Consider the following 25,974-nt stretch of genomic DNA (forward strand, 5'->3'; position numbering starts at 1 on the left):
CTAGCCTGAGACAATCAGGTAATCAGAACATTCTCCAGTGTGCACTGAGAGATACGTTCAGTGCTGCAGTCAGTAGAAAAGTCAGCCATTGCACAGGACGAAGTTGGATGATTAGCTCTTGTAGTAAGTCTCAGCAATTTAAACTCACTGAAAATTCAATAAGAAAATTAATCTTTTCTAGATTCTGAGAATTTACAGCCACTATAGACTATACATCTTGCCAATAAAATATGTAAATGGATTCCTGCCCTTTGTTTGGACACAACAGTCAGGAAATAGTTGCTCAGATTTGTTCTCCGCTTGATTTCTGGGACATAAATGCATGAAAATATGTTGGTAGAAACTGCACTACATCCCATCCCTGTCTTATCTCTTCTCAGCAAGGTTGTTTACAACTTTTTGCTATTTGTCAGCAGCTCCCATCCTAGTGACCTAGCAAGCTTTTGAGCAAAATATTGAGAGCCCTCTAGCTATCACAGTAGCTCAGTGATCCCAGTTCTCATACTACCCAGAATAACATAAACTCTGCTGCTGTGGGAAACATCTAGTCTTACTCCCACTATGCAGATGAAGAAGGCACATGGGGGAAAAAGGGCAGATCTAGAAGGTAGAAATGTGAAGTCTATATTCACACTTGCAACCCAAACACTCTGCTCAACTGCTTCCCAAATCTGGAGGTATTGCTCACTAGGCTTTTCCCTGTTGCACCAGCCTTCTCTAGACACCTACATTTCTCCTTCAGGGCAGACCTGGAAGGGGCCATTGAAACTAACCAGTGTGAAATCGAATGGGCTGGGCCAGGGAGCATCTTCCCAGCCTCACTCTATCTGTCTCTGTGAAATAAAGAATAATCACCCAAGCAATAGGAGACAAAGCATGAACCAGATCCTCGTAGTTTAGGCAGTGTGCAGAAGGAATGCTGCATTTCCATCCCAGATGAAGGCATTTTAAGGTATTTTCTATTAAATAGTCAAAGAATAAAATAGAGAACAAAGCCTCAGGGTAGAACACAGGCCCCAGGATGCCCCTCCTAGCAGGCCAACCATTAGGTCTGCCCATACACTTGCGCTCCCTCAGTTGTCTGATCCATCGTGGCACAGCTTCAATGACAGAAGCCTCCCTCCTGTGCCACTGTAGGCTTGCACTGTGGTCAGGACATTCTGTGGCTGGGTGGGAGCCTGAATCTTCAGTCTTAAGAAGACACCAGACCCAAGCCTCCGGAGTGATGGGTATTTTAAACAATAGGCCATTTTACAAAACACAGCGCTCGTCTCAACATGTCTTTTGGCAGCTACCAAGAAGAACAAGTCCTAGTTAGTCCTTGCTAGAAACAGATGTTGGCACGTTTCCTTGAGACAGCTCTGAGCTGTGGATTCCAAGTGAAAAAAGGCTCTGGTTTTCCAGGTGCAGGCAGGTGCATACGTCCTGAGCAGGGGCAAGACATTAAGACATAAGACCCACATCTGTCACTACTGCTTCTTCATAGCTCCTCACTCACCCACTAGCACGTGGATAGTTTTGGTCCACCAGATGTCCACCTTCCCCTGTGTACTGTGCAGGGACAGTGGGGATCCAGCTCTAGGTCTCGGCTTCCTTCTTGGTGGCTGGCACCTCCAAGTTAGGTGCTGCAGTAAAGGCAAATGAGTGGCTGTTGTCTCCAAACAGAAGCAATTTGTGGTCCTCGGGCAGGGTCAGGCCCGTGGGGGAGCAGAGAACTGAGCGCAGCTCTGTCACATTCCATTCTAAGTGCTGCAGTCATCCTACAACTATTTCAAACCTTTTCCCCGACCATTCCTCCCAGCTTCTTAATCGCTGTCATTTCTTTTTCACATGAACCCTGTGATTTTCACTGTACAGATTTGCCTAAAACCCAGGACTTACTTTACATGGCAGAGATTAAGAAAGTTTATTACACCTTCTTTATTATTGGCACACTCAAACACCACCACCATCACTTTAATGGACAATTTATCCCCTGCTATTTCTTACTTGAAGAGGGTGTAATCTCTAACCTGTGATACTGAACCACAGCATCCTGCTTTTTGACACAGAGAAAATAAAATGTTTTCTTCAGGGAAGAAAGAAACCAGTTCATTCACTCCAGCAATAAACAGATTGTGGTTTTTAAGTATCCTGATTCCAGCTGAATATTTGTTTACATTTGTAGATGTGCATTCAGGATGTTAATAGTTCCCAGTGGGCCTTCAGATGGTCTTCAGAGACCCAGCTTTCTGTGCAACCAGAATAATGAGGAAACTTACACACAGCTTTATTTATCAAAGTTGATTTTGCTCATGATAGCTTCCAGAAACACTACCCACATACTGGAGGCAATGCTGCAGAGTCTTCGGATGATGTATTTCATGCTTATTACACCAATGCAAAGCATCCACAACCAAGAAAGGGAAAGCAGGTCTCCAGCCCAGCTCAGGCACTGCCAGAGCAGCTGGAGCCATGTTCCAGATACACAGCAGCATTTTTCCCCACTGACACAATCCCAGAGGCTGCGGAGATGCAGGATATAGTTGAAAAAGCTTTTATTTGGCTTCCAGCATGACCTACCTTCATTATTGCCAGTAACTCAAACCCCTATTACTCCCATACCATTCCAAGACTGCCACCTAAGGAGCTTTTTTTCCACTTCAAGCACACAGGCACCACGAGACTTTGGTGCTGCTTCCAGACTATACTACTCATAGTCCAGCTCTGCTCCTTATGCAGAATTTGTATAGAAAGAGTCACAGGGCTGCCCTTTTGAGTGTTCTGGACAGACTTATCAAATAAAGAAGTAAAACAACCTTACAACTGAACATTGTATTCAAAGTTGTAAGAAAAACGTACTTGCTCCAGCCACTCACTTTTTCTAACTACAGTTAGTTAGTTTATTAACCTGTCACTCCATTTTCTTACCACAAAGAGTTCACCTTAGTTGCCTTGCAGCAAAAGCCAGCGACACACTGGGCTGCATTAGGCAGAGCATCAAGCTCAAGGGAGTTGATCCTTCCCCCTCTCCTGAGCACTGGCAAGGCCACACCTGCAGCACTGTGTCCTCTGCTGAGCTCCCTGGTACAAAAGAGATGGATTTACTGGAGTGAGTCCAGCACAGGGCCACAAAGACAACTGAGGAAACAGAGCATCTCTCATACAAGGAGAACCTGAGAGAGCTGAGACTGCTCAGCCTGGAGAAGGCTGAGTGTCTATAAACACCTGATGGGAGGGAATGAAGGGGAGAGACCCAGACTCTTCTCAGTAGCATCTACTGACGATTAAAAACCATGACATTTCACCTAAATACAAGAAAACACTTTTACTTTAAGGGTGCTAACACACTGGATCAAGTTGTCCAAAAAGGCCACAGTGCCTCCTTCTGTGGATATATTAAAAACCTGACTGGACATGGTCCTGGGCAACCCTGGGGGGTTGGACCAGATGATCTCAAGGGGTTCCCTCCAACTCAAATTATTCTCTTTATTATGAATGTTGAATGTACAGGTATCTGCACTTTAAAGCTAATTAGAAGGCAAGAAATTTGAATGATGCCTGAATCTAACATACAATGTCATAAATGTAACTTAGATATTTACTCCAAGCTGTGTCAGGAAATCCAGACATGATGCTATGAAACAGTGTGAGAAAATGGTGTGGGGGGAATGTAGCTATGTTTTAAGCAGCTGAACGGTGAAGATTTAGCGAGCCATGCTATATTCAGGAAACAAAAACATTTATATTGAATCACAGAATTATTAAGGTTTGAATAGACCTTCAAGATCAAGTCCAACTGTCAGCCTTACATTCCCGTGATCACTCAACCATCTCCTGAAGCACGTCTGCCCATTTTTTGAACACCACCAGAGATGGGGCCTGCGCCACCTCCCTGGGCAGCCTCTTCCCCTGCCTCACCGCGCTTCCCGTGAAGAAACTTTTCCTAATATCCAGTCTGAACCTCTCCTGGTGCAACCTGACCCCATTTCCTCTTGTCCTCTCCATACAAGCCTGTCCTCACTAGCCACTTTTCCCCACCCAAGGCTTCCCCCTGGTGTCAGCAAGACTACCGGTATTTTGGTTTTGTCCAAAGCAGCACGACTCTTCTACTGAAGAAGCAAACGTGGTAGTTAGGGGCTGGCTGCAGTGAACTAGGCACAGCATCGCTCCATCGGGAAAGGAGTGCTATTTATTTCGCGCTAAGCCCCGGCTCCCAGCGCGTTCCCAGCCTGGGCCTGCTCCTGGCAGGAGGCCCCTCGGCCTCTCCTGCACCACCCAGGACTCGCAGCTCGGCCTGTCAGGGCCGCAGCCTGCTCCCGCCCGCGGCACCCTCCGGCACCCCTCTCGTCCCGGCCAAAAGCCGCCCTCCTCGGGAGCCCTCCTCCCCACAAGCCCCGCCACGCCCGCTCAGCGGAGCCGAGAGGCCGCAGGGCCCGGGGCGGCCCGGCGGGGCCCGGCGGGGCCCGGCGGCTCCAGCGCCTACAGCGCCTACAGCGCCTACAGCTCCCGGCGCGCCCCGCGGCCGCGCGGCACGGCGGGAGTTGGAGTCGGGCGTTGGCGGTTGCGCAGCATCCGTTGGGGCGCGCGGCCGTGCCGTTCCTCGCAGGAGCCAGGCAGCCATTGCCGCCGCCGGGAAGAGCGCCTTCCTCACGGCCTGCAGGACTCCGCGCTCGGCGACGGTGAGCGGCCGCTCTTCCTTGGCTCGCTCGGTGGCGGGAGGGCCGGGGGAGGGTCGGCCGTCGAGCTGCGAGGACGCTTCTTGCAGCCGGGCCCTGCTGCGGGGCGGGGACGGGCCTGGCCTGGCCTGGCCTAGCCTAGCCTAGTCTGGCCTGGCCCGGCCTTTCTTGTGGCGGCGCCGGGTGGAGGGGAAGGAAGCTGCTCCCGGAGGCCCCGCGGGGGCCGCGCAGCGCCCCTGGCCCGGGCGCTCGGCGGGGGCAGCTGGCGGGGGTAACCGAGGCGCGACGGCAGCAGGCCACGGGGACGTTGCGCTTCGTCGCTGCCCCGCGGCTTTGCGGAAGGGAGGGCTGATCCTCCATCGGCCGCGAGGAGCCGGCGGCGCGATCGTCACGGGGTGGGCCGACGCCTCGGTCACTGTGAACGGTCCTGCTGCCCTGGCGAGGCGGCGAGTCTAACGCAGCCCCGTCCCGTCTCGACTTCACAAAAAGGCGAACAGGCGGATGGCCTTTTCCTGTGGCCCCGTGCTTCCCGAGCGCTTTTAGGCCAACATGTTTGATCTTGTGAACCATTAGTGAGCAAACGCGGTTGCATTGTGCGAGGAACAACGCGTGAAGCTGTGCGACTTGCAGGTGTCGATACAGATCTCAAATCCATTGTGCACCCTGATGTTTGAGTAAACAATGCACGGACAGATAGTTTGCACATCTTAGGCTGTAGCTGTGGTACTCTCTCAAGCAGTCGATTCCATCCACCCCGTGTTAATTTCCTCCTGTGGTTCTTCCCACCTTGTTTTTCCAGAAGTATGGAGCAGCGATTAACACAATCGTTTTAATCTGTCAAATCTGTTGTTCCCAGAATGAGTGCAGTTGCCAGAGTGACTGTTCTTGCCGTGTTTAAAGCACATAGTTATGTAAGCCTGTCCTTCCTCTGCAAAGGCCTGTCGTTCGCTTAATCCCCACTGCTAGCCTTGCTATTGTTTGTGTGGTAAGAGTGCATCGGGAAAACAATCTGTCTGGAAGGCAAGCCACTCTGCGAGGGAGCTGAATCAGACCTCTCAGCTGGATTTCCAAGTGGCCATAAAAATGCAAGTGTGGGCACAAAGGAAGGAATGGTTACAGAGGGCAGTATTAGGCCCTTGTAGGAGAAGCACGAAACTTTTCACATGAAAGCGATTACACAGCTATCACCATATAGCTATGTTGAGGTGGTCCGGGAGCAGTAAGTGCTGTCTCATTTTTACACCTCGCCCGATACGAAGCTCTGTACCCTGTCTTCCAATGTTCTTCTGATGCCACTGTGAGCCCGAGTTACAGAAGCTAGTCAGTAGAAAACTAATGGTTGTTAGCACAGCAGATAAATCACTGTAACAAAATACTGCGTCCAAATTATCTTGAGCCATCTTCACAGCTAAACGTGATACATACTTTGTCTGCTTTACAGCCCAGTATTGTAATGTAAGATCACATGGTATTTCCACTCCTTAAGGCTTGGATTTTTGTTTTTCTGTTATAGCAGCGAGCTGAGCCAAATAATTACATATTTTTGAGTCACAAGAACTTAAAAATTTCTAAATGACAAACTGAAAAAGTGACATACTCATGGTAAAAAACGGAGCTTCCATTAAAAAATCTCAAATTTTATATCCTGGATCAGTAGATAGTTTTGAAAATCTCCATATGTGAAATAGCCTTTGTTTTTACCATTGGTGAAATCCCATAACAACAAAATGTTTCTTCTTCGTAACTTGTAAGACTGTTAAGGTATTTTATAGTTTGTGCAAATTGCAATAATGTTATTACTACCTTTTTCTCTTTTGGATGCTAATATAACTTTTAGTACAGCACTCCTTTCAGGTGAAAGCAAAAGTTTGAGAGTGTTTTATGTTGTTGTTCCAATGATTACCGTAACAGTTTTGTTCCTTTTTGCCTTTTTTTCATTTGCCCAGCAGATTAATCTTTGAGCTTATACAGTGGGTTTTTTCATGCTCTGTTGTACAAAAGCCTTATTAATCCAGCAAAAACAGAAAACATTATTTCAGATACAAGAAGTCTTTAAGGTATATGACTAAAAAATACAAAGCTGGGAGTTCTGTGTAGATTCTACTAGAAATTAGTTAGACAGGATTTTCTCACTTGTCTGGATATAGAGAGGAACTGGATTTTTAACACACAAACCTGAAGAATGAGAAAATCAAATCCCATTTCACCAAGACTTCTGAGATGTAAGTGATTTTAATCACTCTGTTTCAAGTTTGATAATCTGATTAAAAGTGCTGTTTTCTTTCTTAGCATCAAGGTTAAGATGAGTGGCTGCCGAGTCTTTGTTGGACACTTAAGCTCACGTGCTCGGGAGCGGGATGTGGAGAAATTCTTCAAAGGATATGGACGCATACGGGAAATCCATCTTAAAAATGGATTTGGATTTGTGGTAAGTAATACCTTACTTTCCCTTTCTTGCAGGTACTAGCCTTGCTAGACTTATGTCAAGGAAGTGAAGATACTCAACAGAGTAATAGTCACAATGGAAAATACTAATAGACATTTCAGACTGCTTTTCAGATGTTGGGATTACAGTTTTACCTAGGTTTGGCCAGACTTCGGCCAAAATCTCTTTAATATTATAACTACCTTAAATGCGTTGTCTGGTTGTAGTCTTCCATGGATCTACATTTTATCCCTTATTTCTGAAGACAGTATAAATATCCTGTTTACATTACAAAACTTGACAAAAGCCTTGACCTGGAGAAAAGTTGTTGCAGAGTCATGCTTGTTCCTCTTTCACTCCTTCTAGTGTGCTTGGTTGTATCTCTCAAAAAAGGCCTGACATAAAAGCAAAGTAGTTGGCTAAGACAACAGGTGCTTGCTGTCAGATTTAAGCAGCACAGCTTTTGACTCTTGTGCAGCTAAAGTTAAGCATATTCACTATCAATATGTTGAAAAGGTGTTATGTGTCTGTCAGACTATTAAATGAAATGCAGGAGCTCAATGCTCCTGAACTGTTGTCAGAATTTTTTACAGCTTTATAATTTCCCAGGTTGGTTCACAGTCAGCCTGTTTCTTAATTATTATGTCCTGAGAACTGAGAATTAGCTTTTCTGCAGCACTGAGTTGAAACTAGAAAGGGTGGTACTGCCCTCACACTATGGCAGGCCTACATGCCATTCCTTTTGCCAAGATCAATACCTTGGGTGAAGCTATGAGAAAAGAACAAATAAACCAGGCTTTGCCTACTTTAGTTTCATGTGGGTATTACTTCTTGACTCCTACATATGCCTGTTCCTGATTGCCCTGCAGTATGAGCTACTTCTGGTTGACTGCCAGTAGGTAAATAACTTGCCTCTTAAAGTCTGTAGGTAAATGGCTGATCTAGATGTGAGCCTGAGCTTATTTAGTGCATCCTTTCCAATTGCTGCTGTTTCTCAATCGCCTTTCCCTGAGCATTCCTCTGTCTTCTTGGGCTGGGCTTTTGACTCATTCAGGAACAACTTCTGCTCAACTCTTGCACATGAGTCAGCCAACCATGCTTCCTCTCTTTTCCAGTTCCTAGGCAGAAGCATTTTCTTTTCGAAGCTCACTAATTAGCTTGAATAATTGTCCTGTAACTGTCTGAAGAATTTAATTGTTCTCATGATGAAGAATTTTTTCCTTATATCTGAACAAGACTTTCCCCCGTTTTGCTTGTCATCCCACCTCTGTGCACACATACAAAGAAAGCACTTCCATCATCTCTGTAACTGTGTTTTAGCTATTGATAGACTCTGACTAGATCCCCTTTGAGCTGCCTTTTCTTCAGGCTGAACAAACATGGCTCTCTCAACTTTTCTTTGTTTTCCAACCTTCTGATCAGTTTTGGTGGCCCTCTGCTGGTCTTGCTCTAATTTTTCAAAGTCCGTCTTGAGCTGGACGGACCAAAACTGGACACGGTGTTCCAGGTGTGGCCTAACAAATGCCAAGTAGGGTGGAATAATTACATCCCTTGGTCTGCTGGCTGTGCTCTTACTAATGCAGCCCAAGATGCAGATTGCTTTCATTGCAAGGCCACACTGCTGACTCACACCTAGCTGACTATTCTTCCACTTGGGTGTCAACCACAAAATTGGTGAGGGTCCATTCAGCCCTATTGCACCAATCATTTATATTGTGGCACCTCACTTGTGATGGGCCGACAGTTCATCTTTGGTTTTGGTTATTTAAAATATATATTTCTAAAACCTCTTAAAAACCAACTTATTCCTATTGAATATTATTGTAGTGTTAAAAGCATGTGTCATTGTGCTTGATGGAAATCATTGCTTGGTCTTTGAAACTGATTAAATTTACTTAAATTCTGTAGATTTCAGTGCAGAATATTTTCAAACTTCACACCTTAAAGCTAATATGTAAAGCTAGATAGACTTGTTAGTAACTAGTTACTTTGTTAGTAACTAGCTGAAATCATGGGTGTAGGTGCTAACTACTGATACTCTTAAATGCTGGGCCAAAATGAATTTTCTCAAGATAATCGTTGCATCATCATGGAAGGATATGTGATGTTTCACTTAGTGGCAAACAGATTTCAGTGCAGAAGGGGGAAGATTCCTTAAACTTAAGATTGATTCTGAAATGCTGCTTATAGTTACAAAAATGCTTTCTTCAACTTGAGAAACTGCTTTTCTGCTGTTTGTTGCTCTCTAGCTGCGGTTCTACTTATTTTTTTCTCTGTCCACACTGTTGGTTCAAACGTCCCCTACCCAGCTGCTTGTTCTCATTGCTTGCTTTCTTTCCTTTCTCCCCTTGCTTCACATGGTGTTACCACAGTTGTTCAGCCACATAATGAACCTACCCAGGAAGCTGATCTAGTTGAAAAATAACACTATCTTTTTCACTCCACCTCCTGCACAAAGTGTGCTGTTTTTCATCTGGATAGGTTTCTTGACCTAGTTTCCTGCAGAGCTGTACACAAAGCTTTGCCAAGGGCCAGTGGGCTGGATAGTGGGCATAGGCTACTCAGGCTGACTAAAGCAGCCTTGCTGCCAAAACCAAAGCGACAGATCCTGTTGCAACAGTATACGGAATTGTGTATTATGGCTGATCCAGACCCACAGGTGGCCAGTGCAGAAGAGGGGCTTTTGTTTCTTACCCTTCTTACACAGGCACCTTTTTGCCAGACTAGCGAGCTGGATTCACACAGGAAAAAATCAGAAGGGCTTTTTTTTCTGGTTCGCTCTTTCTTTGCCAATTCAGTAAGAATTTTGTCAGCCCCAGAACTCGTAACACGGTTCTAGGAGTGCACAGTTCTCCCTCATTTGGCTGCAGTTCATCAGCTTGTGCTGTTACATAGGATTTCCCTGCAGGGCTGTGTACTGCATATCTTGAAGTAATCCACCCACCTCTCTCCCAAAAAGTATTTTAGATATTTCTGTAATAAACCAGGTAATTTAATTCATTTACTTTATCTAGGTCCTGAAAATAGTGAAACAACTGAGGGTGGCAAAGGGAGTTGGCAGAGTGGAAGGAGAAGAAACAGTTATGAATAGGAACATCTTGGCTTTTCAGTCATAAATGTACTTCCTCGGTTAAAGTTCTGGCTGGTACTTGCTACAGAAGTAAAAAAATGTTTTCTAGCATGTGAATATACTGTGAGGGAAAAAATATATATTCCTATTTATTTTATAGGAATTTGAAGACCACAGGGATGCTGATGATGCCATTTATGAACTAAATGGTAAAGAGTTGTGTGATGAAAGGTAAGCTTCATACCATTGTGCTCTGGCATCCATTTCTCGTGACTCTCTGGTGGGATACACCTTTCATCGCTTCATATCTAAAGAGATTCATTTGGATCCTGGCTACAGTCTCACTACATATAATAAGGCAGAGATAGTTTGGGCTTGGAGGAAGAGTTTCGAGCAGGGCTGGCTGTTTTCTCCACTTGCTGTATGTATTCTTCAAAGCTAGCTCTCGATCTTGTCGATAGAAATATTAGTAAAAGTTGATTGTTATTTCTCTGTCTTGTTGACTTGGGAAGATACCTTGATGATAGCCTCTCATTTGGAGTGTTGCCCTTCAGTTTGTGACAATGTAGACTATAGCCATTCTATGTTACAGTAATTTTTATTTTGATTGTGGAAGTTGTGTTTAGGTCATTAGGTTGTTATTATTTTTATACTCTTTTTCCCTCTGTAATTGCTCTTGGGCTCTGGTCGAGCAAATGTAATTGTTTCAGTCTGAATTGCAGAGCCATGACAATTTTCATGAAATTCTGAGGAAGATTAATGAGACAAGAGAATGCCACTGTTCTGGCTCTTTAAGATGTGCCAGTGACTGTGTTATTGCTTGCAAGGGCAAGATAATTCTTGTTCATGCACATGTGCTTCCAGTTGTGAAAGGTTTAAGTCAGTGTCAAATACTTAAAGATTGTGTTTTATTTTTTGTGTGGTTGTTTTGTTCCTATCCTAAGGGTTACAATTGAGCATGCTCGAGCCCGAAGAGGAAGGGGGAGGTTCGCACAACGATTCAGTTACTACCAGTCGACGAGTGGATCTAGGTAGGTGGTCTGGACTCTGTTTCCTACCAACACAACAACTGCTGAAATCATGTTTTCTTCTTGTGGCTAGAGTTAGGGATCCTCGGCTCTGTTTCCTTGTATAGCTTCACGAAAGAAGCTTTATGTTCTCAAACCTTGGAGGCCCATTCCTGTTATTTACTTCCTCTGACTGTGGAGAATATGAATTTTTAAAGCAGTTTAACTGGCTTGCAGAGGTTCACAAACCTGTTAAGAAAAGCTCCATCTCTGTGTTGTAGGCACTACATTGGTCTTGCTTCTACTGTTGTGTAAATGATTTGAAAGAATAATGCTGCAGTTGGATTAGCTGTTCTTAACACTAAATCAAGAAAAATGCCAGAGCTTCTCTATTGAGGTTTCTGTCATTAAACTGAGTAGAATTATTCTAGGGCAGTAGTTAAGTTATTTACTGTCTCACCAAGATTTCACATTTCCAGTTGTATGGTTATCAAAATGGGTGCTTCAGCACAGCATACCAAAGAAACTGTTGAGAAACAGTGCTAGGGCATGGGACACTAGCACATGCAGGAGTGTTTAAATACCAACTGACTAAGTTTGCTGACTGAGCTGATGCCTGCTGAAGGAGAGCCTCTGTCCAACAATGGGATCTGGAAAACAGAATGTAGCTTGTATCTACAGTACCTGTGATGGACATACAGTATTTGTGGAGCTGTTAATATTCAATTATTTGAGCCAGTGGTGAACCTGCCAGCTTGCAGCAGTTTGTTCTGCAGATTTACATATATTCCACCAAACAACTAACTTTACATCTTTGTACTTTACCTGTGTGAAGTAAGTAGGTATGGGTTCATTTACTCCACAGAAGCATTTATAGCTGTGGCCTGTGCAGCAGAGATATGGAAGAAAGATGAAGACTTAACTGACATTAACCTCTGGGTTTTTTTCAATCAGAATTGCTGCCAGTTACAAACCAGTGTCTGGGATATCTAATTTGCATATGCATGTATGCTAATTAGATTATTTTTTCTTCAGTGGCAGTAACCTTGATGCGGTATAATTGGTCTGAGGTCCAGGCTAAAAGTGGACTTTTAAAGTAGGAAATACGATTGAAGGTCGTGGGCATCTGACGTTGTAGTCAGGTTCATGACGTCAGGCTGCCGATGCCAGACAGGAAGAGACTGCGGTTTGCAATAATTGAAAAGTGAGACTCAGCCTGCCTGTTTTGGGACTCTGGGACCTCTTTAAATGCCTCGAAGATCTGGATGTTCTGAAAAAAACTGGGACACTTTGAGGTATGCACTGAAATGAAATTGCCAATGCTTCAGTGTACAAATCAATACACACAATTTAGGATTGCGTTTCCATGGGAGGAGAAGATGAGAAATATTTTTTTTAAGGTTAGTGTTCTCGATTCTTGAATCTTTTTGTAGTAATACAAAGTAGTGCCATTGTTAGAAATCCTTCATTACTTAGGAAAAGGCTGGCATGCCTTTTTCCATAGTTTTCAGGTCCCATTGGATTAAAAAATGACTGGGATTGAGAACAGAAGGGACCTGCAAGGGCACTGTTCTTTCCATATGTCTGCTCTTCTGTGTGAACATTTTCAATCCACATTTTCATTTTTGAGAGGGTCTTTAATTTTTGGTTAAGTGAAAAATGTTGCTTTTCATTCAGGAACTATAAACTGCCACAGTTATTTCAGGGCAACAAATCATCTAGTTGTCACTGAACTAAAATAATAGTATTTCTACCCACAAAAAAATTCGTATAGGTCATGGTGACGTTTATAAATATTAACAAGTGATTTGGGATAAGAAATGTGGAAGATGCCTTTAACTTGTGCCTTCTGTCTCCCTGATGTGAAGCAGAATTTATTCTACCTACTAAAAAAAATGTTTAAAATTGCCCTTTACCTGAATATAATCCAGAACTGTATGTGTCAGCCAAGCCTGTGAAATACCAACATTAAACTAATTCTCTACATAATTTTCATTTTACTAGGCACTTATTTCAGTGTATCTAGAAAAAATGGCAGCTTCATTGACTTCTGTGGTATCAACTTCTTCTTCAAAATCCTCTTAAATCCCCTTGTAGCAGCTTTCTTCTTGTAGCGGACTCCTAAATACATTCATGACTAGAGAAACTCAAAGCTGCAGCCCAGCAACGAGGAAAATACTGAAATCTCTCGGCAAACTATGGAAAACATCAGATTTCTTACGTTCTAAATTTCTAACACTGGAGACTTTCTCCTTTTTTTTTTTTTTTTCCCCTCTGAACTCTTCTAGCCGATACGGACCTCCAGTTCGTACAGAACACAGGATCATAGTTGAAAACCTTTCCTCCCGTATCAGCTGGCAGGTGAGTTAACATCAGCTTTTTTTTACACTTTATTTCCCTACCCTGTAAGTAGACTGCTCTCAGCCTAATTTCTTAATAAAGCCATCATAAATATTTAACCTGAATAAAAAATAGGCAAAATAGGTTTAAGCAATTGCTAAAAACTAGCATTCAAATACTTAAAAGATGTCTTTGGTTTCACAGCTGTGCATATTGTTCTATATTTTGTAGTGAGGAACTGATTTTTGCTGACTTGTGTTTACTAGGTGATAAAACCTTCAAATACTCTAGATTGCTTCTAAATTCTTGAAGTATAGCACCCATTCCAACAACGTCATCCTTTCATTGTTACTCCTGGAACTGCTTGCCTTTGATTGAGTTAAATTTTTGTGAAGTATTTTTGTGACATGATGCATGAGTGAGAAGTCTGGTAATACAACATTAAAAAAGGGAACCTTAAAAACGATACTGTGTCAAGTACACTTGCTGTAGTTGGTTTTTTTTTTAAATCCAGATTTTAAGTAATTGTCTTTTGAAGCTTTCTTTTTTTTCCACCTCTTGCTGATGTTTTGCTAACTTTTAACTGGCTTTTAACAAAATAACCATATAATCAATTCCTTTAGTTGTGTTCTGCATAACAAATTATCTGTAGAAAGCTTACTTTTCAAGGGTATAGCAACAGATGCTATTTACAAAAGGTGAGTGAATAGTGGAGTTTAGTCTTGTTCATTTACCTTTATATTCTTTGAATAAAGAAATTTTATTTAGTATACTGAAAGGTGCAGTTGAACATGTTGAATGTGCAAAGCCTTGATCTTGCAGCCAAATCCGCATGAGGAGGCTGTTTGGCTTGCCTGGAGCTCCACTGATGTGTTTCATAAGAGCTTGAGTACAGTCCATGCAGATAAACAGCTGAGCTAGGTTTGTTTATCTTCTGCATGACAGGTTCAAAAGGTTCATAATTGTACAGTTGTGTTAATTATTGAATAACTAAATCAACTTCTGAGTTGATGTGATGAGCCAAGTGGATTTCATCTAAGTATCTTCTGGGTATGCTATGCAATTGCATATATAAAGATGCTTTTATAAAACACAGTGCTTGGAAATGACAGAAGGGACCAGAGAAATAAGCTAGAATGGAGTGTTAAGGAGAGTAAATCCCATAATGCTGTTTAGTGTTAAATTCATAACTTGAAAAAAATTTAAGGTTTCTGTAACTTTCTTTTACTTCTGAATATTTATAATGGCTTTATGTGTACTTACCATTTTAGACTGAAGCCCAGCAAATTAGGATTTCATACTGATGAATCTTTAGGATTCTAATTAAATGTTTTAATGACTCTCTTAAACAAGTGATAAATTAGCATTACTTCTTGATACCTGCTTAAATAGAAATAATTTGAAGGTAAAATCCATATGCAAGCCTCATTTTGTTTTGAAGCTGTACTACTTTGATACTGACTGTAGTGTTTAAACTTCTTTTAACTATGCTACTTACACAACAGATTAAAATAGCTAATGCATTAACAGTGGTGGCATTATTCTTCCTTTCTAATCCCTGAGCTCCTAGCAAACACAATTGATAATAGAACCTTGCTTTAAAGCTTAGGTGCATAATTTCATCTGGTGTGTGCAGGTCCCCATGCTTTAAGAACTTATGTCTCCTTTAAAAGTTTTTATGTTGGGGTATTCAAAAAATAAAACTACCCACAAATAAAATTTGTATTCAGATGAGTTTTTCTCAACTTGTGGACTATATTGTTAACAGACAATCTCATATTTTAAGTAGTAGACAGAGTGTCAGAATTCTCCTTATTTTAGCGAACGTGTCTTTCTGCATGTTCAGAGCTTTCCAACCACTCTAATAATTTAATCAGTATCTGAATTTTCAAGCAGTTGGGAAAGCTAGATCTGTGTTACATCAAGATGTAATTTTGAATATGTTTTTCCTATTTATGGTTGTCCTACACCTTATTTCTTTTGCTGCTAAGGACATCAGTGTATTCTTTAGCTGTTTAAGGTGAACTACAACAGTAAACTTAGGATAAAAATTGACTGTTCCACTGGTTTCTTCTAAATAAAACCAGATAACTTTAAAACATTCCTCTAGTAAACAAATATTCTATTGAGCTTTTGTAACACATGCACACTTACTCTCTTTTGAGCAATAATTTTGGCATCAAAATCCTGTTGACATTACAAACGATGTTTCATTATGATGATCCCTAGGATTCAGTGTATAGTGTGTGGCAAGTCTGAGGGCCTCAACTTTAAAGCCTAAACCTACTGCAAATAGAAAATAATTATGTAGATTCACATTTTCTAACTTCCTTTTGACTTACCAGTCCTGGTGTTGGCTAAGCTGTCGTTGACTTGAGCAGAGCCAAAATTTTGTTCTTAACGTCTGAATTGAGATAAGCATACTAAGGTTGAAATACTACTTTTAATGGTACTGTAGAGCCCATTATTCATTTGGTGTTTAAGTTTCTTTGTGTTAAGCAAATGTGAAACAAGGAAAATACCTACTAATTTTTCTATGTCATTTTTTTAAAGAAAGTATTGAAGTTTGATTAAAATATTAGATAATACTAAGACTTCCTATATTCTGTGGCAATGTTCTAAAGTTTTTCATGGCTTTTTGTTTTGTAGTCTTCCTTAAGCATATTTCTAACCAAGTGCATTTAGAACCTCTTCTAACCACCTTGATTTGGTTAACCCTCATTTTTCTTGTGTGAAGAAAAAAAGAACCAAAGATTTGGGGGTTTTCTAGTGGCTGAAATTCTAGGGTTTGGCCTGTTCTGAATTTTCTTTTTGGTTCCTATGACACTCCTGTTTTTTGGCGATCTAGATCTTGGTTTGCCTGGGTTTGATCTCGATTGGCTAGCACAGATCATCCTCGGGTTCTTTAGCCACTTCTGGAGACTATGTCCAGTGCTTTCAGGGCCTCTGGTACCTCCGTGAAGCATATTGTTGTGAGCCATCACTCTGCCTTTCTCATGTAAGAGAGTTCCTCTTGGCCAGCTAGGTATTGGACAAGCAACTCTTTGCTTAAGGTACCTTCTTATATCATCTGCCACTTGTGGTGTGTTGCGGTGAGTAGTCTGGGATTATAAAATACCAGATACTGTTTGGTAAAAGTACTGTTTTAACTTACACAAATGTTTAGCATTTTAGTGACCTTTTACATTATTTGTTTGTACTTTATCCTGTTGCTGAGCAAGTATTTTTAGTGTCTGCGTGTTTAGCCTGTATTAAGTTAAATACAAGGGTATCTATTGACATGGCACTGTAGTGTGACAGATACTTAAGTGAAGTGTTTTTCCCTTTGTAAAATTATTAGTTATATAGTCAATACACTTACTTGCTTTTAATTTTGCTCTGAAGTTGGGGGAGGTGAGCATATGGAATGAATTTGCCTACATATATTGGATTATCACTTAACTGGGGTGTTAGTGCCTATAGTCAGTCATGAAAATTTGCATTTAGTATTACGTTGCTTTTCATCTGGTGTAGTTCTGATTTTTGTGCATAGGTTGGTATTTTAAGTATTGCATTGTGTTTTTCTAACAGCTGGTTTGGGGATGCGGGATTATTTTACTTCAGTGTAGTAAAAGGGAGTGATTCTATCTGCACCTGCATATAGAATATGTATGTACTTTAGGCTGACGAGGACATAGACTGACTTTCAGAAACTGTTTTGTAAATTACATGTATTTATAGAAAAACACAAAAAAGCCATGAAGCTGTTGTAGCAGAGAAAGTGTTAAGTGGGTATTACTGCCAGCTGGTTCACTTGTGTCCTGTTTAAAGCTAAAGCATTAACTTTTGCTGCAGGACTTGAAAGATGTCATGAGAAAGGCAGGGGAGGTCACCTATGTGGATGCACACAGAAACAACAGGAATGAAGGGTAAGTGAATTTTGTGTCTAAATCTGTATGATAACTGAAACTGTTAAAGGCAAGATTATCCTTGTAATATAAAATAAATAAAACATAAAACTATGGAGTGGATTAAATGCAGAAAAAATTCCAATTAGGAGGAAAAAAAAGGTTTGGTCAGTAAACAGGAGTTCAGAAGTGGTATTGAACCTCAGTCTCTTCTACACCTTGAAAACTATTTAGGGGAAGGGAGAAAACCTTTCAGTAGTTGGGTTCCACTGTCTTTAAGTTGAAGTTATTTTTATATAATAATTTATGATCTAATTCTGACTTCTGAGGCTAAAATCTGCTGTCCGTGGCTGCTTTGCACTGGTTCAACAGAATAATGAGAAATCAACATAAGCAATTTCCACAGGAAATACCTAGCTGCCTGCTCTCCTTGTTAGTTCTGCAGACTACAAAGGTGCTGCATGACAAAGCAGGAGAGAAGGAAGTATGAATAGAGTTTCTGTGCTGGCCTGCTCTAGGACTACTGCAAGCCAGTGCAACTTAAACTTTTTTTGACAGAGTGAAAAAAGGGGGAGGGAAATCTTTCTGTTCATGGTTAAAAAATAAATAGGGCAGGGGAGTCTGGAAGTTTTGTTTTGTTTCTTGGACAGCTTTAGAATGCAATTTGGTGAAGGACTAAAAGATACTTTGTCAGCTGGTGCAGATTTGAGTAGCTTCCTGGAGTTACTCTCGTCTCGCATAAGAGCTTTGGGAAGGCTTAAGGTACGGATGGCTAGGACTGTTAGTGTCGTATTTTTCTGTTAAACATGTTAAAAATCAGCTCCCAGGTGATGAAACTTCAAGCTTTTTAGGCAACGTATTGAAAAAGGCTCAAACTTGTTCTCCTTGCTTTCAGTTTCTCTGAAACTTTTTTTTTCTTTCCTGATGGCATACAGGGTTGTGGAATTTGCATCTTATAGTGATATGAAGAGTGCACTGGAAAAATTGGATGGTACTGAGCTGAATGGACGCAGAATTAAACTGACTGAAGATCACAGAAGGCATAGGTATGTCACCTGACCTGGTAAAATTCTGCTGAGAGCATGGATTTGGGTAGTATCGATGCCAAAGTTCTGTTATCTACTTCTTTGGTCCCAAGCTAAATATCACTTCAGAGATGCACTTTCTAGCAGTGTAAACAGATTTAGATAAGAACTAACTTGCCGAAAATAAGGTAAATGGAACACTTTTGGATGACAGAAAGGAGATTTTTTTTTTTTAAGACAAAACTTGATAGTTAAATGAAAGTATTTTTTCATATATTTTGTTCTTAAAATAATTTTAATTTAATGAAAAGCTGTTTCACAGTCATGTAGTATCTCTCAAATAGTTGTGAAAGCCAGCCTTTTTGGGAGAATAAAATAATTAGCTTGCTTGCATTATTCCCAAAGCAGTTCTGCCATTTACAGTCATTTAAAAAAATGTTAGCTGAAGCTCTTTCATAGTCTCTCATAAAAATAAATCAACTCCTTTTAATTAAAAAAGAGACAAATAACTAGAGAAGGTGTTAAACTCTAAGGCTTTAAAGTGTACTGGTGTTCCATGCCTTGAGATAATTTCTTACCATATTGAAAGAAACCCTAACTAAGTCACATGGACATATCTAAAGAGATTAAACAGCATGGGTGTTAATTTTTAATTTCTGTGATTTTCTCAATAAATGGCTAAAAAAGTGTTTGCCTGCTCTGGGGCAGGGTGAGGGGTGGGACAGGGGCAGAGGCATCTTTTTTATCAGGCAATTTGTATTTTGCCAAGCTAGCAGAGAATGTCAAGGCTAGCAGTTCCTGCTGTCCTTGGCCTAAGAAGACATATGATGGAGCATAACAGAAATCTGGCAGCACTCAGAAATATCTGAAAGCTGTACATAGTGTGTTCAGATGGATGTGCTGTGCATACAAAGAAGTCGAGAATTTAAATAGAGTGTTTTAAATGTAGTAGGAGGTGAGACTACAGCTTTTAATTGTATTTCTCTAGAAGCAGATCTCGATCAAGGAGTTACTCAAGATCTCGCAGCAGGTCCAGGTCCACAGGATCTTCCAGATCGGACAGCAGGTCCAGGTCCAGGTCAAGATCAAGGTCCAGGTCCAGATCTCGCTCTCGATCCCGTTCTCGCTCTCGATCCCGCTCTCGTTCTCGCAGTCGTACCCCTAAAAAGAGTTACTCCCAGAAAAGCCACCGCTCCAGCTTGCTAGCTTCTTCCCCATCTCCCTCTTCCTCTAAAAGAAAATCTCGTTCTAGGTCGAGCTCTGCTCATAGCCGTAGTTAACCTGCTATTAGAGATGTATTAGTCTGTTTAATTTGATTCAAGTTTCTTGAGGACTTGAGACAAATTATACAAGAGAACTGGGAGGGGAAGAGTTAAGATGATGAAAGGATAACCTCCTCTTACATTGCCAAAGTGCCTGTCATCAAATAGGCCATCTCTGTGAGGAGGGGCTGTCAGCTTTCTCCTTTCAGTGAAGTCTGGAGTGGGAAGTCTTTTTATTTTTTTTCCCCCTGCTATTAGTAAACATTTCTATCGTAGATATATTATGTACACATAATGCTGAGGTAATGGGATGAGACAATACGCTGCTTTCTCCCTCTCTTGCCCCCCACTTTCCCCTCCACTTCCAAGGCCTTTGACTTCCAAAATACTATGTTAGCTTTTGTCCTTGGTATTAAGTCCGAGAAAAGGAAGTATAGATTTTATTCCTTTAAGGTTCTGTGGCTACTTTTATGTGTGAGAATGAATGGACCAGCTGAATTTAGTTTAGAGTTCACTTTTTTCCTGTTGCTTGGCTTAACAGGCTGTTTAAGTTCCAGCTTTAAATTACCTTGATATATGCTTAGTTTGCAACAGACTTTCAGGAATACACATTGGTCAGTTGAATATTACTCATTTGGATAGTGAATCAATACAATGTTAGCCAGTAATGAAAGCTGGAATTTCCTTTTAAAATGAGACTTAGCATCTGATGACAGGATTATTGGGAATCCATTATACTAATTTTCCAGTAATTCACTAGTATGTGGTATTGTATGTAGAGGCCTTATTTGACAGGTGACTCCATAAAACTGCACAGAAATGTCAATATGCATGTCCATGTTTTTGATGTTTATAAAAGTGACCATAGCTTTCATACCCAGAAGTACCATACTCAGTAACGTGTGTATGACTAGCAATCATCTTGATGGAAAGGAAAGTTATCTTAGTAAATGGCAGCAGCAAAACATTACAGGAAAAGTATAGTCAGTTGTGACAGGAAAAGTTAATCATGTTAAATCATAAAGAAGATAATTTCTTTTAAGTCTCCTGAATGCACAGTTGTTTTGATTAATAGAAATTTCCACTGCAAATACTGTTTGTTCTTACAATTTGGAATTAGATTTTTTTTTTTAACTTCTGTATCTTTAAAGAAGGGAAACATTTTTGGAAAAATATGTAAATTAATCCCAAAGTCTTAAGTGTGTTTAAATGTACCATTCCTAATAAAATAAAACTTTTTTCTGGCTTATCTTGCAGTTTTGCTCAGTAATGTTACTGCTCTCGTTGTTCACTTTGTACAGAATTGCAAATATGATCAAAAGGAGGTTTATTTCAAGGTGTACCCATATGGAAGCAAGCAAAATGTAAACTAGAAACCAGTTCTATGTAAGTAACCAGGTGCTGACTGATAGGAGGACAGGATAGGATTTCACTGCCGTGGCCATCAGTGGCTGCTCGCATGGATGGCAGATGGTAGTGTCTCCGCAGTTCTTGCAGATAGATGTTTGCAACACTTCCTTCTCCACCAGTTCAACAGAGGAACCCACAACTGAATGTCCATAGGCAATGGAATCTTCCCATAGGTAAAATCACTCGTCACTGTAGAAGTACCGTTCCAGAGACTCTTCTATTGTCTACAGTACTTCTGTGCATCTTGGGCTGCAAGGCTGACACCCTTTTTACAACAAGTTACTGCTAATGTTCTTTGCATGTTTGGCCTGATGCAATGTGAATGTGCTAGCAGTTGAGAAAGGACATAAGGAACAAATAGAAATCACTTTGCAGAGGAATCTTACTAGACGTGACTGTTGGGAAAGGTGGGGTATCCTCAGCTGTGTTACACGTCAGCATCCCTTGCTTTGGTAAATTCCTGATGCTGCTGAAAAAACTAAAAATGTTCTCTGTGTAGCCTGGGACCTTTGAGATTGGCAAGTGCTATAGTGGAGACCTTGGATGCTTCTGACCACAGTGTGTTTACCTTGCAAATTGTTTAAATATTGAGCTAATGTAGATCTTGTGAATGTTATTCTTGATTCTTCATTGTACAATGTAATTTCCCTTCCATAATTTTCTGTTGATTCAGTCAGCAGTGGCAACAGTAAGATTAATATAGACCAAAGAACCCGCCTCCCCTTCCTTTCTCCCCAAAATACCTTGAGGTTATAAGCAAGTTTATAATCATCATCAAGATTGCAACCATAAATACATGCAGCTTATTTCTGAACCTAAAGCCTTGTCTACCCACAGATTTGTGTGGCTATCAGTACTGGTTAGAAGTACTTTTTTTTTTTTTTTAATTTATTTTAAATTGTATGATTGAACTGATAGTAGTTTAGCATATAAACATCTATGACAGTATTTCTTTTCTGTACTGGCATAGTAGCCATTTAAACATCTTTGCCAATACAGCTGCATCCAAGTTAACTAGTGCTGGTTTCTAAATGTAGCAACAGGTAACTAAGGACCACAGATTGCAGGGTGGCATTACTAATGCAGTGTGACACGATGGAAATAGACCTGTCACTAATTTTTTTTACATGCTTTTCAAGGTGGCAAGCAGTGGCTCTTTGTTCCCCTAGGATATACAAATGTGTTTAGGTGAGGAAAGGGTCAGGTTTTGAAACACTTAGAATATTAAATCTGATCTTTCTCTGGGGAAAGATTTGTTTATGGTAGATACGAACTTGGCAGCTTTCTCAATGTTTATTGGAAGGGTAAGGATAGGAATGCTTAGCAGCTAAAAATTGTTTTCTTGAGAGATTTAAGTCCCTGGTTATGCAGCTCTAATTTACTTTTTTTGGTATATTAATAATTTAATATGGAAAAAGAATGGATTTTGGAGGCTAATTTTCTTCTTTTTGTGCATGTTACTTTTTTCCATGTCAAGAAAGCCTAAGCCATTAAAATATATGTTAGGGAGAAGGAGGAAAGGTGCCCTGATCTGCTCCCTGCCCCCATTTCCTGCTGTGTCACCTTGTTATTTTTTTTTCTTTTTTCTTAATAGAGGACGGTCTATGAATAGCAACCAACTGAAAAAAAAACCTCAAGCCAATCCTCAAAAAGATCATATTGGGAAGTCTGAACAATTTTGAGCAGGTTTCAGAGCAGCACAGGCCTGTTGGGCACACAGTAGAGGTGGAAATGAAAGCTCCATTTTTTTCTTGGAGGTTGAAATTTTTACCTTACCCCTGATGTGTAAAATGAGCTACAACTATGTACACTTAATTAATTGCTTTGATAAAGGATAACTGACTGTGCCACTCTAAGCTGTTCATGTCTGACTTCCAAGTTGGAGCAAACCCAATCTGGAATTCGTAGTTTTAGGGCATATGAGTTGGTGCAGAGGAGTTAAAAAAGACAGTTCAGCATCCTGGTGGTCAGCAAGTGTAGAAAAGTCCTGAAAGGGAAGAGGGAGTGGAGTAGATAGAAGCTGTGAAGGGATGAGTTTTGACAGGTGGCAGTTCCAGCATCAAAGACTGGTGTAGGTAGACCACAGAAGTGAACACAAACCATTATCCTCATTACAGCAGTTCAAAAGTAGAGGTTTCCTCCAGCAGGTGATCTTGAACAAATTGGGGAACATGTGCTTGTTTGTTTCCCTTAAAAAATATTTGGTGTTCCAATGAAGAGTAAAAGGTCTAAAGAAAATTAAAGTTGTATTTGTGTTCTGTGAGAAGACAGTACCTACAAGTCAGGTAGGCATCTCGATTGGTAACCACAGACTTGCTTGGTAGACTTTTTAGGGAACACATTGTAGTCTGAAACTTGGCTGATCTATTAATGTATTTCAGAAACCAGATTATTTTAAAAATAGAACATTTTTAGACTGCACTGGAACAAATTATTTATCCATATCAGGTGCCTTAGTTCCAACTTTACAGAGCACAAGAATGTAAGCTCCACTTGAAAACAACTGTAAATAGACTAATGTGTTAGACTTCTAGCTTTTACAGGCAGCATGTTCCAGCATTTGACACTTTCCATGAGAAAGCTGGGAATCATCCCTTCCAACTGGCAAAAAAAGCTGCTGCTCCCAGCCCTGCAAAGCTGAAAGGAATAAAGCTCTCAAATCATGATGCATCTATGAGTAAATCTGTCATTTCTCCTACCCTCATTCTGCTAACCTGAAGTTTTCACAGATTTCTCGTCAGCAAATGGAGGTGTGACATAAGACAATACAAATGTTAAACTTATATTAGATTCAAAGGTTTCACTTGCATCTTGGAGGTGCAGTTGTGCAATACAGCTAGGATGATCTAGCAGCTTGCTGCTGGCAAGACAAACTACCAGTCCTGTGCCTGCCCCTTGTCTTGTGCCAGCTCTGATGCTCATCTGATCCTCCAGAAACCAATTCAATTACATCACACAGAGTGGGTACTTCAGGTCTGCTGCAATACTGCTTTCTCCAGTCTTCTGTGAGGGAGGAAGTGGAATTATGACCTGGGGTATAATTGATGAGATCCTTCTGTTTGCCTCCCTCACACTCACAAGTATCCTGTTTTTCCTAACGTTATCCTCCCATTCTGTCCTCCATGTGGTCTCCATTATTCCCCTTCTGTCCAGGATTTCTTGTGCTTCTCTTTCAACAGGGCGTTTTCCTTCCAGAGGCATCCTTATGCTGTAGCATGCAACTGCTTGCAGCACAGAGCACAGCTGGAAGTTGAGCACTGCGATTAGTTGTATGAGTGAATTTTCTGTGATGTTTACGGCACATCTTTATTGTTAATTACGTGTTTGTCAATTTAACACAGGGCTCTTCATCTAGGGGGTATCTCAGCAGTCTATGAAGATAAACTTTACTTGGTCACATCACACCTCTGCAAACCAAGTAGATCAGGAGGAGGACGGGGGTCCTCACGGAACAGCTTCAGCGCCGATTCGTGCCACCTAGTGGCTGTATCTCTGCCGCTGCCTGTGGAGCCATGAAAAGGGCTGGGAAAGGATTTGGTTCCTCTCCGGAAAGAAAAAGTGCTTCTCCTTCAAAGAGGAGGTGAAGCAACAGAGTGCATCCGAGTAGGAAGAAATCCCCGGGATCTGTACATGCGGAGCTCTGCCATTGCTCTAGCAGTGAGGGTCAAGGAGGATGAGTTCCGAGGTGGGAAGTTCTCTGCTCTGCCTCTTGCTCCAGCTGCACCCTAATCAGAGCTGAATGCCGTGCAATTCCTGAGTGGCTTTACTTTTCTTGAAAGGGTTTTGGAAGCGTGTAATTTCCAGTCTGTTTCTTTCATTCCTCCCCTTAGCCACTGTTCGCCAGAAGACTAAATGCTCTGTGTGTACAGTGCCTGAGGGCATTGTTTCCCATTTTACCAGCCTTGCAATCACTAACCCCCCCACCCCCTCTCTTTGCAAACCTGCAAGAGAGTTGTTAGCCTTTCACCCTGGGGGTGATTTACTAGGACAATAACGCTGATGAGCTAACAGTTACGCCGGGCAAAGGGGGAGCACCATAAGCAGAGTGCTCTGTGCTTGACACCTTAAAGGAGGAACACAGCAGAAACACTGACTCCACATAAGAGAGCAATTGGGTAGAGTCGGCACCAAGAGGAAAGCGCAAGGGTTAACAGGCCGAGAACACGGGTTGGAAACAAGGTCAAATGATATGCCGTAGTGAAATACTAGCTACTGGCGACTCTGTGTGTCTGGGTAGTCTCAAGATGGTCAAAGGACAATCACTGCTATTGATTTGCCGGGCCTAGGACCAGAGGGAGTGATGCTGGAGAGGAGTGTATGGTAAAACCCGCTCTTCAGGATTAACAAAGGGTTTAAAATAAAAGAGATTCAGAGGTAATGAGTGATACTTTTGTGTTATGTGATGGCTTCTTCCTGTAACCACGATGAGTGTTTTATCCCCCTGGTCTCTTTTCTGCTCTAGAAAACCCTTGCACTGTGTGGACATTTAGCAGTGGCTGGTTGAGCTGGAAAGATCCAGATCAATATGCTTAGAGCAGATGTTTCAGTTCAGACCAAGAACTGCTCTGTATTTGTGTATGTAGGTGTGATACATCACTGGAGACCCTCAGATCAGGTTCAACAGGATCCTACATACATGCTGGATTTTGCCAGCTCTCTGACATTCTAAGGCAATTGATTTCTCCTTGTGTCCATGCCCATGGATATTACACTGTGGTTCATAGAGGTAAGATGTAGCAGGTCACACTTTTAAAGGGAGCACCAGCTAGTATAGCTGAAGTCATTAAAATCTGAAAATGCTCCCACTGTAGAGCCTTGAAAACAGAGATACCCCAAACTGTTGTTAAAATTTGGCCTGGATTTTAGTTGGGGTAGGATGGAGATGTTGCA

General features: G+C 41.5%; 1 protein-coding gene across 1 annotated transcript; it reads left to right on the top strand.

Annotated features, from left to right (window-relative positions):
- The first annotated feature begins 4,518 nt into the window (after positions 1–4,518).
- On the top strand, positions 4,519–20,923 carry LOC127385119 (serine/arginine-rich splicing factor 5-like). Its single transcript, XM_051620517.1, has 8 exons — positions 4,519–4,661; positions 6,948–7,086; positions 10,314–10,384; positions 11,098–11,184; positions 13,449–13,521; positions 17,335–17,408; positions 18,323–18,433; positions 19,401–20,923. The coding sequence occupies exons 2-8, from the start codon at positions 6,961–6,963 to the stop codon at positions 19,690–19,692; spliced, it is 834 nt and encodes a 277-aa protein (XP_051476477.1). The 5' UTR covers positions 4,519–4,661; positions 6,948–6,960; the 3' UTR covers positions 19,693–20,923.
- Positions 20,924–25,974: the final 5,051 nt, after the last annotated feature.

The sequence above is a fragment of the Apus apus genome, chromosome 5 (genome assembly GCF_020740795.1).
Source record: "Apus apus isolate bApuApu2 chromosome 5, bApuApu2.pri.cur, whole genome shotgun sequence".
Taxonomy (NCBI): Eukaryota; Metazoa; Chordata; class Aves; order Apodiformes; family Apodidae; genus Apus; species Apus apus.